The sequence below is a fragment of the Lutra lutra genome, chromosome 1, assembly GCF_902655055.1.
Source record: "Lutra lutra chromosome 1, mLutLut1.2, whole genome shotgun sequence".
NCBI lineage: Eukaryota > Metazoa > Chordata > Mammalia > Carnivora > Mustelidae > Lutra > Lutra lutra.
In genome coordinates, this window is record NC_062278.1 from 166,509,853 (window position 1) to 166,525,946 (window position 16,094).

Genomic DNA, 16,094 nt, shown 5'->3' on the forward strand with positions numbered 1-16,094 from the left:
ACAGTCCAGGAATTGCTTTCTTTAGTTCAGGGTCAAGTTCAGGAGATGTGACTTCGGTGGGTGTCCACCAGTGCCCATGTCCCTGTCAGAAGCTAAAACCTCACAACTAGCCCTTTGGTGTTGAGACTATTCTGATGTGGATGAAAACCATCCATGTGCCCAGAGAGGGCAGGAGGCTGGTCCAGGGTGCACAGCGTTGGCAATGACTGGCACACCTTTCTCCCAGGTGGTGGGGAGCAGATCTCAGGTGGCTTCTGGGTTTCCGTCCCAATCCCTCAGGGTCCTGAAGACGCGAGGAATGCATCTCTCCTGGGTCAGGACTCCTTTGGTCCCTGTCAGGCCTCAGGCCAGTGTCCGTGCCTGTCCCGGCCTCTGCAGGACCCCTGGCAGTAAAAGCTGCAGGGTCAAGGCCAGATGTTGTGGGTGGCATTCTAGGGGGGCAGCCCGCCCGGCGGGGAGAGCCTGCTGGGCTCCACCCTGTTTAAAATAATCAATAATCAAGAGTTACCAACCATGAAAACCCAAGAATTTTTTTTTTTTTAAATGACCAGATTTAAGGTTTCTCTTCAAACTTCTGCCCATAAGGGGTTCACAGTCCTGGTCTCCCCATACACAGAGCACAGGGCCCAGGGTGCCCTAACGAGCTCCCCCTGTCCCCCAACCCCTTTTCCTATATGTGTCGTCAGCTTGGTCTACTAGGCTCTTAAGTTCCAAACCCCTGCCGTTGTGTGGCTCTCTTGGCTGCCTGTGGAGGTGGAAAGTCTCCAGAGCTGGGTGGGAGACAGTCTCTACCCACTACCCCCCACCAGTGCTGTGTGCTCATGGGCAGGCTGCCTAGCCTCTCTGAGCCTCACCTTACAACCTGTCCTCACTGGGGTTCTGGCTTTGAAGGCCTTTTTGACTGTACAATCTCAGACTTGGGCCCAAAGCCCAGAGGGAGGACTGATGTGCTAGGAGGCCTGGGCGTCCTTGCCCCTGTCTGGGTCTCAGTTTCCCCTCTCTGTCACAGAAAGCTCTGTGACAGGCCATGTCCCTCTAACGGCCCTTCTGTTTTTCCTCCTGCGGCCGTCACTAGACCAAGACGAGTGCCTGATGGGCACTCATGATTGTAGCCTGCGACAGTTCTGTGTGAACACCTTGGGATCCTTCTACTGTGTCAGCCACACGGTGCTCTGTGCCGAGGGCTTTATCCTCAACATGCACAGGAAATGCGTGGGTAAGCGAGAGCACCCGCCTGCCGCCACTGTCACGGCTCTCTGCTCTGCACCACGCCACGCCGCCACACCGTGGCCACATGCTAAAGGGCCTGCCCTTTGCATATGAGCTCTCAGCACCGCCGGCACCCCCTTCCCCTGCTCCGTGTCATGCCCTACGTGTCCTGGTGTCCTGTCCCGCTGCTTCACCGACGCCACTGGGAGGCTGCTCTACCCAGGAACGTGCGTTGCCCGAGAGTCAGAAAACAAATTCATGTGTGACGTGACTGGGTCATTGAAACGAGGAGACCCCATGTGCAGGCAGCAGGATGGAGTCCATGGGGTCTGGAGGTAGAGAGGCCCGAGTCTGAAGCAGGACCCCCAGGAGCTCTGTGGCCTTGGACAAATGTCTAGACATCAGTTGCATTACCTGTAAAAAAGAAGGCATTGATCCTCCTTTGGAGATGATGGGACATGTGTACAGAGTAGCACAGAGCTGGGGGCACGGTGAGCACATGATATCAGCTGCTCCCTTGGGCAGGTGCCACTAGAATCCCCTCCAGAGGTGAATGGATGGAGTTGGGGTTGGGCAGACCTAGCATCGCACCTCAACTCAGTGTTCATTTGCTGTGTGACACTGAGCAGAGGTGCTCCCTCTCTGATCCTGTTTTCCTCGCCTCTAACTTTGGGGCCAGAGAATGGGGCAAGGGCTGTTACCCATCGGTACCCAGCTCCTGGCCTGAGCGTGGATATGGCCGGTGGTCCAAATGGTCCTTCCCTCCTGCCTCTTGGTGTATGTGTGGGCCAGGGGTTGGGGCTTCAGATGTGCCCCTGGGGGCAGTGAGGAGAGCGGACTTGATGCTCTCCCATGGCTCAGGAGTCTTATGTTTTCATGGAGGAAACATGATGGCCCTTAACACAGAGTTAGACCCAAAGCAGTAGGGACTTGGGCAGATGGTTGGAAATGCTCCAGCAGAGACACAAGCAAAGGGAGAGGTCACTCCCTCTAGTGGCATCGGGACATACTCTCGTAGAAGGTGGCATTTGCACTGGTCTCTGAGGATGGATGGGACTTGGAAATTGGGAAAAGCATGCAGGGTGGAAGGGACAGCTTGAATAAAAGCACGGAGATAGAAGTAGTGCAGATTGTGTCCAGAGCACGTGATCAGAGCCCCGTCTGTCTTCTCTGTGCTTGGGGACCATGTCCAGCCTGGACATGTTCTCTTCCTCACCCTCTGCCGCTGGGCAGATGGGCCCACGGCACTGGGCTGAGGGGCGGCTGCAGACATGTTTGCCCCTGGCCTCCAGCTTTTGGCACAACATGCACCCTCCCGAACCTGCTTCTCAGTGGCTGGGCATCTCTTCCTGTCTGGGTCATGTCTTTGTGTGGATGTCTGGGAAGGCGGATCCTGCCTGGGGCCTGCAAGCACCCTTCACAGGGTACCCTGGTCATGTCCGGGGGTGTGGGCTCCCCCAGTGGCCTGGACAGAAGACCTTGTACTAGAAGGGGTCATTGGGGTGCCAGAAAACAGATTCTGGGATTAAAAGAGCAAAGGTATATTTCATTCAGCAAAATTTATGAGCTCATATTCTCGTTCTTTCCTGTCTCCCTCCTTGTTCATTCTGCACTGACGCCCCAGTGTCCCCTTCCTTCTTCCAGCAACATTGACATGCTCATTTTAGCATCTGTTGCAAGTGTTCTCCCCATTACTTCATGCTCAGATGAGTACTGATGTCTTCTGCGGTTCGTCTGTTAGCTCCAGGCTCGGCCGTGAAGCCCGGCTGGTGTGATGGGAGAATCGCACCGGGGTGAAGAGTGTGCCCTCTGCGGCCAGACTGCCTGGGTTCAAATCCTGGCTCTGCTGCTTTCTACTTAAAAGAGCTCAGACGAGTCCATTAACCTCTCAGCCTCAGTTTCCCAGTCTGTGAAATGACATCACACCCGCCTTTGTCACCACGGAGATTGAGTTAGTCCATGTAAAGACTAGTATTTGAAAAAAAAAAAAAAAAAGAATAGTACTTGATGTCATCGTTATGACTCAACAAATGGGTTACACTGAGGCAGCCTGCATAGGTAGTGAGCTCCCCATCACTGAAGGTATGTAAGCTGAAGTGGGATAGGGAGGAGCCAAGTCCAAAAGACTTCTAATGGATGAGTGACTTCTGCAGTTTGTCTTTTGTGCCGTCCCCTTTGAGGACCACCTTGGCCCCTGGGAAAAGTGTTCCAGGTGAGCTTTTCCGCTAGATGATGGGAAGGAAGGGCCCATCCTGCAGCAGTGTGGAAAGGGCACAGCTCTGGGCTGGGTGCTCTGGGTTCCCTTCTTGCTGCTGCCATGTGCAGGCTGTGTGACTTCGGTACGGTCACGTCACTTTGTTTGTGAAACAGCATCTGTAAACCACCAGACCCCTAGCAAACCTCAGTGTGAGCTGCTCTTCTTTATTACCGTGGGTCCTCCCAGGCTGCAGAGGCTGTGGAGTTGTGGCCCTTCTGGGGTTGTGGGAACATCTCTCCTGTAACCCCATCCTGGGAATCAGAAGTCTTTATGTTGCTCAGCCAAATCTTCCCAGGAAACTGCTGGCCTGAATCTCTCCCTTTCCCACCTCCCAAACTCCTCCATCCCCAGAGTCAGGGTGAGCCTGGCCTGCGTGCCGTTTGGTCACCTGTGAGTTCGGGAGGGTGTCTTCCCCGCAGCCCTGTACCCCACGTCTCCACCTGGTCTCCATCATCCTCGTAGGCACAGCTCCGGGGTCACTGCTCCTGAGAAGCAGCTCTGATGGGCCGGGGCTCCGAGACTGCAGCTTTTCTCCACAGCATCTCTACTTTCCCTGTCCTGTCCCCACACCAGGAGGGCAGTTCCCGAAGGGTGGGCGCTGTGGCCGACACCCCTGCTTGGGGTGCTGGGGAATGTGTGTCCAAGGGATGCCAGGCGGGGTGAGGAAGTGGCCAGCACGGGGCTGGCCATCCGCTCATACTCGTCCTTAGCACCAGGCCTGGGGTGGGCTCTGGTGAATTCTCCAGTTCTCCTGCCCTCCCTTCTCTCACTTTTGGGGGGTTCTCCCCTTCCCAGTTGCTCATCCCAAGTTGGCTCTTGGCCTCTTCTCTCTGTGCTCTGTCCCCCAGGGGTCCTCAGCCGCTGACACTCCCCAGTTAGTGTTCCCACCTAGACCTCTTCCAGGAACTCCCGTGCATGCCTGGTTGCCTCTGGACACTCAGACTTCACGCGTCCACAGGTTTCCCAGCCAGCGTCATCCTCGCAGCCATCCCCATCCCAGGCTGGCACCCCTGCCTGTCCAGCCACTCAGCCAGGAAGCTCTGTGCACCTCCTGGCTCCTCTTTCTTGTTCACCTCCGGCTCATCCCTCAGGGGATCCTGTCTGCTCTACTTTCACAGCATTTCCAGAACTGGCTTGCTGCTCCTCCCCTACATGGGTGGTGGTCCGAGCCTTGTCATCCATCTCCTGTTCTAACAGCCTCCATGCTAACTCCTAGAGAATTACACCAGCCAGGGGACCCTGTTACAAGATGAGTCCGACCACTTCTGTCCTCTGCTGGAAGCTTCTATGGTTCCTACCTCCATCTGCATCCACGAACACACTCTTCTCTTCTCTCCCCTGCAACCGCACCTTCTCCTGGCCAGTTCTGAGTCGGCCTGGCCGGCTCCCCGCTCAGGACGCTGGCACCCATTGTCCCCTCTGCCTGGGATATCTGCGTGACACATTCCATCAGCCCTTCACATGCTGGCTCGAAAGGCCTGCCTGAGGATTCACCCTCGACCTCCCTGCTACCTCCCTCTGCTTCTCACCCCCTTCACCCTGCTTTCTGGCTTTTCCACTTCACTCATGACCACCACCCTCCCTACTTGTTGCTTGTTCATTTATCTGCCGGGCCCCTAGCAGCGATCTGTCTTGTTAGATGTACCCAGGGCTGAGAACAATGCTCGTGGGCACGGCAGATGCTTGATAAATCTTTGTTGAATGAATGGCTGCATAGACAGGTGGTCAGCAACCGCATGTGGCTCTCTGGGTGGCAAGGACCTTGAGGCCTTGAGGGCAGGGCTGGCTGTGCGGACCCTGAGGTCCTGGCACCCCTCGCCCCGCCGCCCCCCCACCCCCACCCCAGTCCCTGATGGCTGCGCTCTCCCTGCAGACATCAACGAGTGTGTGGCGGACCTGCACACGTGCAGCCGGGGCGAGCACTGCGTGAACACCGTAGGTTCCTTCCGCTGCTACAAGGCTCTCACCTGTGAGCCTGGCTACGCCCTCCAGGATGGAGAGTGCGAAGGTGAGGAGGGCCCTGAGGCAGCCCGCTGGAGCCCCCGCCCCTGATGGGCCCTGCCTCTTGCCCCGCCCCATCCCTCCCTCTCCCCGCCCCTGTCCCTCCCTCGCCCCGCCTACTATCATACCGTGACCTATCCTGTCCTGGCCCCACCCCGCCCCTTGACCCGACCCTGCCTGCCCAGAGCCTTCTACTTCTGGCAAGCTCCAAGCACTTGGGTTTCTTGCCAAGCACTTGGGCAGAGCGGTGCATCTGAGACTGGTGGGGGGAGGCCAGAGTGTGCTTCTGGCTTTGCTACGTTTGCTGGCATCTGGGGGGTCAAGTTATTCCCTCACCATGCCTTGGTTCCCCTGTCTCCACACTGCGGTGGAGCTCCGCAGAGCAATCATTTATGTGCCTTTCACTGGAAAATTCTAGCCTCCTAAGAAGAGGAAAAATTTTCATGAAACCATTTCAACAGATGCTTCCTGGGCTGCTTTTGATGTGCCTGGCAGTGTTCTGGATGGTGGGCTATGGGCTGGGGTGTGGTGTCCTTGTCCTTGAGCTCCTGATGAGGGAGAATAAGCAAACCTGGAGGGCAGGAGTGGCAGTGGGCTGGGTGTTCCTTTAGGTGGGGCGCCAAAGAGGCCCTCCTTGGAGGTGACGTCCCAGGAATCCAGATCTGCAGGATGAGAAATTCTGGGGAGGGGCTCCAGGCAGAGGGAACAGCAAGCGGGAGGGCCTCTGGGGAGAAGAGAGATCTTGGCATGGTCAAAGACCAGAAAGTCTCAGGTATAAGCAGGCTGGGAATGTGCAAGGAGGAGCACAGGGTTGGCAGGCCCCATCCGGGAAGACGTTTGGAGTCTTCACTTTCTTAACTAAAAACGTCCAGAAGAATGTCACTGAAGAGGTAAGCTCTACAGAGGTGCTGGAAACTGGGTGAGAAGTGGCCCAGAGGTTGGGCGTGAGCTCAGGGAGGTGGATTAGCAAGCCCTACTTCGGGCCCTGAGCTGGGAATGGAGGGAGCTGGGAGGAGAGGCGAGCCCTGTCCCCTTTGCACACATGTGTGCACACACAGACCTGGGGCCAGCCCCCTCCTGAGGACCCTGCCAGGGGTGGGGGGGCGCCAGCTCTATGGACATGTCCCACGCCCTCTGCCCCTCTGTCATCAGGGGCAGGCCACCACCTCCTTAGACCAGAGTGGCTGCCTCCTCAGGCATTGTCTCTGGACGGGGGGCTACAGCTGGTCCACGTTTGGGTGCTTGGAACCCAGCACAGGGCTTCGCAGAGGCCGGGCTGCTGTGAAACAGTGGTGGAAGCCTTGGAAACCGATAGGGGAGGGATGGAGGGAAGGACAGGTGGAAGGACTGCAGACAGACTCACATGCCTTGGTCTGGCAGTCAGAGACACTGAGCGAGTCTCCGCCCTGCCGTGGACTCTCCATGTGTCACCTTTCTGCCTCCTGCCTCTGTTTCCCTGTCTGTCGGAAAGGCCAGGTGTGCGGCTGCAGGAGCCTGAGGGAAGGTGCAGGGCCTGCACTTTGTAAACTGTGGGGTACTGCACAGAGGTCAGGGGCCGTCAGGGACTTGCTCTGCGCCACAGAGCAGGTAGGGGACAGCGGTGCCTTCTGGATCCGGCAGCCCCCACCCTCCGTGCCACCTCCTGAGAAGGCTGGACACAGGCCCCTGGGGACTTGGGCCCTTGTCCTCATTTCTACCTGCCCTGGGAGCCCTGATGCCAGAGAAGGCTCCAGCCTGTGCCCTGAGCCGTCAACCATGTTCGTGCCTCCATCCCCCCAGTTTAAGATGGCGTTTGTCGTGGTCCCTACTTCCTGGGGTTGTTGGGAGCATTAGGTAAAGAAAGCCACGTCAGGGTGCTGGGGACAGTGCTGGGTTCAGAGGGGTTCAGGCGCTATGGCAACGGCATCATTGCTACTGGCCCAGGTCCCAGCCGTGATGTGCTCTGCCACCCCCCCCCTCCAATGATGGAGGAGACGAGCCCACCGGCCCCTGACACCCCGTCTCTGTGTGGCAGATGTGGACGAGTGTGAGCTGGGCACGCACAACTGCCAGGCGGGCTTCACGTGCCAGAATACCAAGGGCTCATTCTACTGCCAGGCACGCCAGCGCTGCATGGAGGGCTTCCTGCAGGACCCTGAGGGCAACTGCGTGGGTGAGCGGGCTCTGCAGGGGCTGTGGCAGGGGCGTGGGTGTAGGGTGGTGGGGGGCTCGGGGAGGGCTGGTCGGGGCCTCACCCCGGGAGGCACTTGCGAAACAGAACTCTTGCTCTCCTGAGCTGCTTGACCCTGCCTGAGTCCCTGCTCTTGTGGCCTCAGTTTACCCTTCCATGGGATCAGACCACATGAATGTGCATCAGAGGTTTTTAACTAGCTAGCAGTAAGGAATATTTTTCTTTTTTGACCCGGCGCATGCGCGCGCGCGCGCACACACACACACACACACACACACACACACAGCTAGAACAGAGAGTCCACAAAACGTTATCCTACTGCACATGATACTTGCTGACATTTCTGTTTGTAAAAGAACATTAGTGGGACCTAGGGGTCAATCTCATGCTGCACTCAAGGGGCAAAGACCTGCCGTTTGGCAGATGGTGGCCTAGTTGTCCTCGTGTGGTCTGAGATCTCACACTCTCCCCACCTTTCTTCACCTCCGTCCACACGCTGCTGGCCTGCAGCCTCCCCTTCCTCGGGGCTGCTGACAGCATCGGGCCCAGAGGCAGGACCGATGGCGTCTGCAGCCCGCATGGTCAAGGCTGTGCTCAACTCTGTGTGGGGGGGGCGGGCAGGGAGTGAAGGATGCAGAAGGAGAGGTAGAAAGGCGGGCGAGTGTGCAAAGCCAGTCGCTAGGTGTGAACAGAACCCGGGGGTGGGGGGTGGGGCGGGTGTTAGAGTGCAGCTTCCGGCCCACACCCTTCCCTGAGGAGGGCAGCTGGTAGGACAGGTATTGCCATCTTACAGGGAAGACACTTAGGGACAAGAGGAGTGTTGGCTTGATCTGAAGCCTTTCTCGACACTGCAGGGGTCCCTTTACCATTCTGGGAGCTGAAGCTGTTTCTGGGGTACCCCCTTAACAGCTCCTTATTCTGTGCCTCTGGCAGTGTCACAGGGATCCCCAGGGGTGTGGGCACGAGAGGGTCTCTACGATCCTCAGCTGGGGTCGGGGCAATGTGGGGGGGTGGTCTGCTGGACTGCCAACAATTCCTCAGTGAGTCATTCATGGACAGTGTTTTCAGAGCAGCTACTATGTGCCTGGTTTAGATGTCAGGGAGTTATAGCACTTCAATGAAATGTTTTAGAGGAGGAGGGACTAAATAAAAACACATTTAAGGAAGTGGCAATTATACAAAGGTGCTTTGATAAATAATAAAACAAGTAGGGGATTAAATCTTAAAGGGGACGGCTATACACTAGAATGGTTGGGGGCCTCCCTGAAGAGTTGACATTAGGGCAGGGACCTGAGCGAGAGAGGGAGCCAGCCATGCAAATATCAGAGGGCAGTGTGTTTGTGTGTGAGAGAAGTGGGGGGACAGCAGGTGCCAAGGCCCTGTGGTGGGCTGGGGGCATCTTGTTGATGAGGAGGCCAGTGAAGCTGGGGCAAAGTGTGAGGGAGAGATGGAGGATGAACTTCACAGGTTGGTGGGAAGAGCCAGAGCAGGGGTGTGACTTCTTGTAGTTAACCTACAACTCAGCTGTAAGGTCTGCGGAAGCCACTGCCTTCAGCCACTGCATCAGGGCAGCTGTGAGAAGAATGTAGGAAGAGCTCTGTGGGTGCTTAGGTTCTTGAAGGAGAAGGCCCTGGGATCAGAGGACACAGGGATGGGACAATCTAATTGTGCAGCCCTGTCCTAGGCTGGTCTGAATCCCCAAACCTACCACCTCCCAGTGTGGCCCTGGACTCAGACACCAGGACACGGGGAGGGGTTGTGCCAGGCTCCCTGTTACTTCCATCCCTTCTGCAGACATCAACGAGTGCACGTCACTGGCTGAGCCGTGTAGGCCGGGCTTCAGCTGCATCAACACTGTGGGCTCCTACACGTGCCAGAGGAACCCGCTGCTCTGTGGGCGCGGCTACCACGCCAACCAGGATGGGACCAAGTGTGTGGGTGAGGCCAACTACCTCCCTGCCCACCTTCTGCCCAGCCTGGGGCTTCCCGGGTTCCTTGGCCCACAGGTGGCCCCGGCTGAGGGAGATCCCTGGCCTCAGGGTGCCCTGCTTACCTTCCCTGGCAGATGTGAATGAGTGTGAGACGGGTGTGCACCAGTGTGGCGAGGGCCAGGTGTGCCACAACCTCCCTGGCTCCTACCGCTGTGACTGCAAAGCTGGCTTCCAGCGGGACGCCTTTGGCCGGGCCTGCGTCGGTAGGTGGGCGCTGGTGGCCGGGAACCCCTCTGTGGGATCCGCCTGTCCCGGGCCAGCCCTCAAGCCTCCTCCTCCTTCCTGCCAGCCCTGCCCTCAGCCTCGCTCTGCTATTCCTCTTTGCTCTGGTCTCCTCTGCTTCTCTTGGCCGTGGTCCCATCACCATGCTTTCTTGCCTCTTACTGTGTCTGTCCGTCCTTCTGTCTCTGCCTCGGCCTCTTTCTGATCCTCTTGCTGCCTTTCTCTCCGGCCCCTGCTCTTGTTGCCTCCCCTGTTCCCTGTCTAGGTTCCTCCCTGACTCTCCTTCTGGGTCTGTGTGTCCCTGTCCTCACCCAGCCCCTCTTTTCTACCTGGGGGTGGAGGGAGCTAGCCCCCAGGCCCCTTCTGCCATCCCTATGGGCCACCCACCCTCTGCCTGCTGCCCGCCCACAGACGTGAACGAGTGCTGGACCTCGCCGGGCCGCCTGTGCCAGCACACGTGTGAGAACACACCGGGCTCCTACCGCTGTTCCTGTGCCACTGGCTTCGTGCTGGCTGCGGATGGCAAGCGCTGTGAAGGTACCACTGACCCTGACCTCTGACCCTGCACAGAGGTCCTCACCATGTAAAAAGCCCAAAGCCCTGCCAGCCCCTAGCTTCATACTTTCACCGACCTCACACCCTACCTCACACCACTTCTCTACCTCTCCATCTGGGCAAACCCTCCCTGGCCTCGGCTGCTCTGGCTATATCCTGCCAGGAGCCCTTCCAGAGGGCCCAGGGTCCAGCCATCTCACGCCAGAAGGGCTGGATCTCTGTGTCATCTGCACCTCAGACAGGATCTCCTTTCTGGCAGCGATGGCAGCCCAACCTCAGTCCCTTAGTAGCTTCTGATCCTGGTCGTGGCTGCTCAGCCTGGGGGTCCAGGCAAGGAACAGAAGTGAGTGAAACATGAGATCAGGCTCCTGGGCAGCTGGAGAGCCCAGTGGCCATCAGGAGGGGGTAGCAGCCACACGGCCCTGGAGATGGTGCTGCCCAGCAGTGACAGTGACAGTCCAGGGTGACCCGATCTTCTTGGTTTTCCAGATGCTAGAAATGGAGCTATCTATGTAAAATTTGCTGGTTTTTATATGTTATGATAGATTTAAACTTAAACAAACAAACAAACAAACAAAATGCTGTATGAGTAAAACCAAGAACATAAACGGGCTGGACCCTACCCACAGATCTGGGGTCAAGAGAGGGAAGGGGATGTGAGTCTCCAACCCTTCCCGGCCTGGAGGCGCTTTCCTTACTTCCCTCCTGGGGAGGGGAGTCTGTGGGGACCCCTGAACTGGCCCTTCCGTGGGATAGCACCAGCCTTGGGTGGGGGCAGTGTGACCAGGCCTGGATGCCTCCAAGGGCTTTTGGAGGGCCCCCTGGAACAGACCTGGTCACATTCATTCCTTTGTCTGTGTTTTGATCACCTGTGAGCCCCTACTCCAGGCCAGGCTGGGTGCAGCCAGCAGCAGGCATGGGCCTTGCATCCCAGGCACTACCGCGTGGCGTGGCTCATTCACTCGTTTCTTGGCACTTCTGCCTTTACTGCCACCATCCCTGTTTCACATGGCTTCTCTAGGCCATCTGTGCCTGGATGCCAGAGACCAGAGATGAAACCAGTATGGCCCCTAGCGCCCGAAGCTTGGAGCCCAGGAGAGGAGATGATGGCTTGTTCTCTGTGGACACCGTGTGTGTTGGGACGTCCTGAGGATCTGGATGTGGGTCAGACGGCCGCCCACCGGGCCCCGTATGACTGACTGCCCCTGCTCCTCATTCCTGGCCCCCTCTGCTCTTAACACACCGGCCTCCTTGCTGCCCCTTGAGGGCACGAGGCACACTCTTACCACAGCACCTTTGCTCTTGCTGTGCCTTCTGCACGGAACACTTCCCTCGGAGGCCCACATGGCTGCAGAGCTGCAACCTCCCAGCCACGTCCCCTGTCCCTTTCTCTCCTCTTGCCTCACAGTGCTAGCGCCTTGGATGTACTAGTTACTGGACTCATTCAGTTAGCCCCTCCCCCTACTTTTCCAGCACACGTGGGAACGCCAGCTCCACGAGGTGGAGATTTTGTCTGTCTTGTTCATGGCTGAGTCCCCAGACTCGGCACTGGTACAGCATATTGTAGTGGCTCAGCAGTTCTTGGATGGATGAGGGAAAGCCAAGTCTCTGCCCTCAGGGAGCTCAGAGTCCAGTGGCTGGTCCATCTGAGCCAGGAGCTGACCTTTCACTTGCTCACTCCAACACTGGTTAGCTCATATGCCCACACGTGCAGCTCTTCCCCTCGCCGCCCTCCAGCCCCATGCACAGCCAGGCTTGGGGATCAGGGCAGGAAGCTGAGTTCCCAGGGTTGAGGGGATCCTTGTTAGCACCTAGGTGATGCCTCCAGAGCCATCCCTACCAGCTGTTACGGACTCTCAATAGGGCAGCATCTAGCTCCCTATGGGGGAAATCTGAGCCCGATCTGTGGCTTCCTCCTCTGGGCAGCAGGCTGAGACCCCACCAGCAAGCTCCAGCCCTGCCCCTGCCTCAGCTGCACGGCCCAGCTCCTTGCCTTTTTCCAGGTCTCTAATTCCCCACCAGCCCTTAAGAGAGGCTGGAACAAATGGTCTGCCAAGATAAGGCTCTAGGTAAGCTGAGACCTCGGCCCTCGCCATCTAGCTGGGGGGACTCTGCCCTGACCACAGGCCAGTCTCCCCGCAGATGTGAATGAGTGTGAGGCCCAGCGCTGCAGCCAGGAGTGCACCAACATCTATGGCTCCTACCAGTGCTACTGTCGCCAAGGCTACCAGCTGGCAGAGGACGGGCACACCTGCACAGGTACCTCTCCTCAGCCCAGGGGCACCCTTCCTGAGAGGCACCCCCTCCCTGTGTGCCAGGCTGGGCTGGGGACACATGGGACACACAGAGGCGTCTCAGTGTCAAGTTAGAGCTGGATTCCCAGCTCCGCGATCTCCTGGGCTAGGAGGACCTTAGGCTCCTCCTCCGTAAAGTGGAGGCGATGGTCCTGGCCTCAGTGGGATGAAGGATGAGATCACACACCTTGTCCAGGCCCGTGTCTAGTACCTCACTGGCCCTGCACTGATAGTAGTAATCATGGAGCAGCCCCAGGGATTGAGCACTGGAATGGGAGTCCTATTGTGCTGTGTGTCCATTGGCAACTCTCTTCCCTTCTCTCAACCCTTTGGTTTTCATCAGTAAAATGGGCCCCTAGGCTCCAGGGCTGTAGCAGGGCCAGGATAACTGTTCACGGCTGGCCCCTGCAGGTACAAGGGGTTCACTGGGGGCCAAAACTTTCTCTGACAGACATTGATGAGTGTGCTCAGGGCGCTGGCATCCTCTGCACCTTCCGCTGCGTCAACGTGCCAGGGAGCTACCAGTGTGCGTGCCCAGAGCGGGGCTACACCATGACAGCCAATGGGAGGTCCTGCAAGGGTAAGCAAGGGGGTCCCTGCCCCACCAGAGTTTTGGGCAGGCTCTGAGCAGCTTGCTGTGTGATTGGAGCTCTGACACCTAGTACATAAACACAGAATGGCCGATGCAACTGGTGGCTGTATTAACCAAGGTCTGTGCCTGGGTTGAGGGAGGAGACAGTGTTTCTGCTGTTTGACTTAGCTCAGCCGTGAGCCCTCTCCTAGGAAACGGACAGGGATCCCAAGGGGTGGTCCTAAAAGGCAGAAGACCTGTCCAGCAGCTCCAATGGGGAGCAGCTCCAGTGGGGAGTGGCCTCAGGGGTCCCAGCGTCTGTCCCTAAGCATCTGCATCTGCTAACCTTGCATGCAGAAGGACATTGTCGCAGCCAGAGCTGTGCAGACCTGGGTAGGGCCACATGGGGCTTCCCATCACTAAGGATGTACAAACCACTGGGCAGTCTCCTGTTTTTGCAGTTTTGCAACTACTTCCTTGGATGGAGACCAGGTTCTGTGACATCTAATCTTCCTTCTGTGTTGGGGAGTCATGATCCTAAGTTCAGATGCATTGGGACTTACTGAGGCCACCAAATTCTAGGCCTGGCAAGCCACCCTGGCAAGGTGGAGGGGAGCTAGAATCCCCTTGAGTGAGACACAGGAATATCCCCCCACCAGCCCCTGCTCAAGAAGCAACCACTCAGGGCTTCATAGCCCAGCCTGCCTACCCTCCACCTACCTGTGTGGCCGACTCTTCCCCGGACGGTGGGCCTGGGAGCCCAGAGTCTCCTGGGTTGCAGCTTTGGTCCACCAAGGCAGGCCCTGGCGTTCCTGCAGGCCCAGGGGTTAGAGTCGGTGCCCGGCAGGGTGTAGAGTTAGAACGGTGATCATTTTGGTGGATCTCAGCTAGCTGGTTTTTGTTTGTTTATTTTAATTAATGAATAACAAAATAGAGGATGGGGTAGGTGGCAGTGAACATGGAGTAGACCAGGGTGCGCCATGACTCTACAGACTGTTATAACCCATGTGTGTATACTTAGTCCAGTGCAAAAGGATTCCTTACCATAGACTGATGCAAAGAAAAAAATAAGTGCAAAGAAAAAAATAAATGAAAAGACCCCAAGCGAGTGCCGGTAAACCGCAGTCTTGGAGGCCTGGTAGACTCACAGAGGCTGACCCAGGCCTCCCTGGCCCCAAAGCCGTCTCTCTGCTTTTTAGTTTAAAATAGAATAAACATGGGCTCCATTAAAGGTAAGGATTTTGCCCATCAGAGGGGTTGTGTGGGACACAGGGCTCTATGTTCTTAGACTAGGATTTCATTTTGGAGAACCAGGCTGTGTTCCACCTGATGGCAGAACACAGGTGGGGTCCTTTTTTGGAGGTCCAGTCAGACCCTTGCACTGACTTTGCTCTTGAAAACCTCTCCCTGGCCCTCATCTGCTGGGGTCTGGGCTGCCTGGTCTGTGTCTGCTGCTACCAGAGAGGGCTCGCTCCCTGGGCCCGGGTACGCGGCTGCTGTGCCCCAGCCACAGGTGTACCTGACCCCTAGCACCCATCTCTGGCTCCGGTCCCCACAGCTGGTTGTGTTTGCCCCCATCCCAGGTCACTGCATCCCCCCTGGAAAGGCCCAGGTTCCCCCCACCTCAGGTCCTGCTGCAGCCCCCACCGGGTCGGGCGAGAGGGAGGCCCCACTGTATGTGTGATGCCTTTGCTGGAAAGGTATCTTTCTTGCTGGAAAAGTCTCCATGCTGTCACAGGGTGGACAAGGCCAGAGTGTGGGACGGTGGTTCTGCCGGGTCGTGTCCACTTCCTCAGGCACCCATCGGGCTGACCTCTGCAGCCGCTGACCTTCAGAGCGAAGAGGCAGCCCTCTTCGTGCTCTGTGGTCCTGTTCTAACTCAGGCCAAGTGTGGAGGTCGCGTGGCTCCAACGGAAGGATGGGAGGACAGCCGTGGGAGAGCAGAGCATGCCGGTTAATATCTCAGTAAATCCTGCCCTTCTTCAGTGGTTAAAAAACAAGTGGGGATAGAAAGATGTGAAGGAGTTGAGACTCGGCAGTGTTGCCTAGAATACGCACTCCGTGCAGGCAGGGCCCTGAGGCTCGTCACCAGCCCGCAGGGCAGTGCCCAGCATGTAGCAGCTGCCTATTGAACGTTCAACCCCTTGACGGAACGGAGCAGCAAGTTCTGTGGATACTCGGATATATGTTTCCCAGTTTCTCGTTATGCCGATATACACGCACGTATGTGTATAGGCAAGACTAGTTAAGATCGTGCTGAGAATAACCTTGAATTCTGCCTCTGTTCTGTTTTGAATGTATATAAAGCCCTTGTCAGCGGGCCGCTTGTGAAGGGCTAGCTCTCAGCAATGCTGTTAGTCTTAGCACTGACTTTGTCCCCCACACCCACCCATTTGGGCTGCGGCTGGCATTTGTCTGTCTGAGGATGTGGCCTTGTCCAGCTCTCCCTTTGGCCTGACCTTCTCCAAGAGAGGGTCCAGGGTTGAAGACCCCGCAGACACGAGGGACAAAGACGCTGGGGTCCTAGGGAAGTCCTGTGATGGCTTCCTGTGAGCACGGGGAAGCCAGGCTGGAGGGCTGCTGACCCTTGGCGCTCCTCCCTCCTACTTCTGGTCATCTCCATCAGCACTGGGCCAGCAGACAGCAAGAAGCAGCTCCCTCCATATTCCTGCCACAGCCCTGCCCGGGGTCAGGGGCAGGGCTTCGTGCTCACCAGTGTGGGCAGCCTGAGCATAGCTGGGGCCGGAGCGGGGAAGAGCAGGAGGCCCCCCGCCCCATTCACGTGGATTCAGTTAATGAACCATTAGGACAACAACCGCGCCCA

General features: G+C 57.4%; 1 protein-coding gene across 3 annotated transcripts in view; it reads left to right on the plus strand.

Annotated features, from left to right (window-relative positions):
- FBLN2 (fibulin 2) overlaps positions 1–16,094 on the plus strand; it is an 84,873-nt gene that overhangs the window by 63,839 nt on the left and 4,940 nt on the right. For 2 of the 3 annotated variants that reach the window (XM_047743613.1, XM_047743614.1), the window contains exons 9-16: positions 1,076–1,216; positions 5,340–5,474; positions 7,482–7,619; positions 9,432–9,575; positions 9,703–9,831; positions 10,262–10,387; positions 12,548–12,664; positions 13,151–13,279. In XM_047743613.1, the coding sequence (XP_047599569.1) occupies positions 1,076–1,216; positions 5,340–5,474; positions 7,482–7,619; positions 9,432–9,575; positions 9,703–9,831; positions 10,262–10,387; positions 12,548–12,664; positions 13,151–13,279 (1,059 nt within the window). The remainder of the gene's footprint in view (positions 1–1,075; positions 1,217–5,339; positions 5,475–7,481; positions 7,620–9,431; positions 9,576–9,702; positions 9,832–10,261; positions 10,388–12,547; positions 12,665–13,150; positions 13,280–16,094) is intronic. The other variant, XM_047743615.1, reaches the window with a different exon arrangement.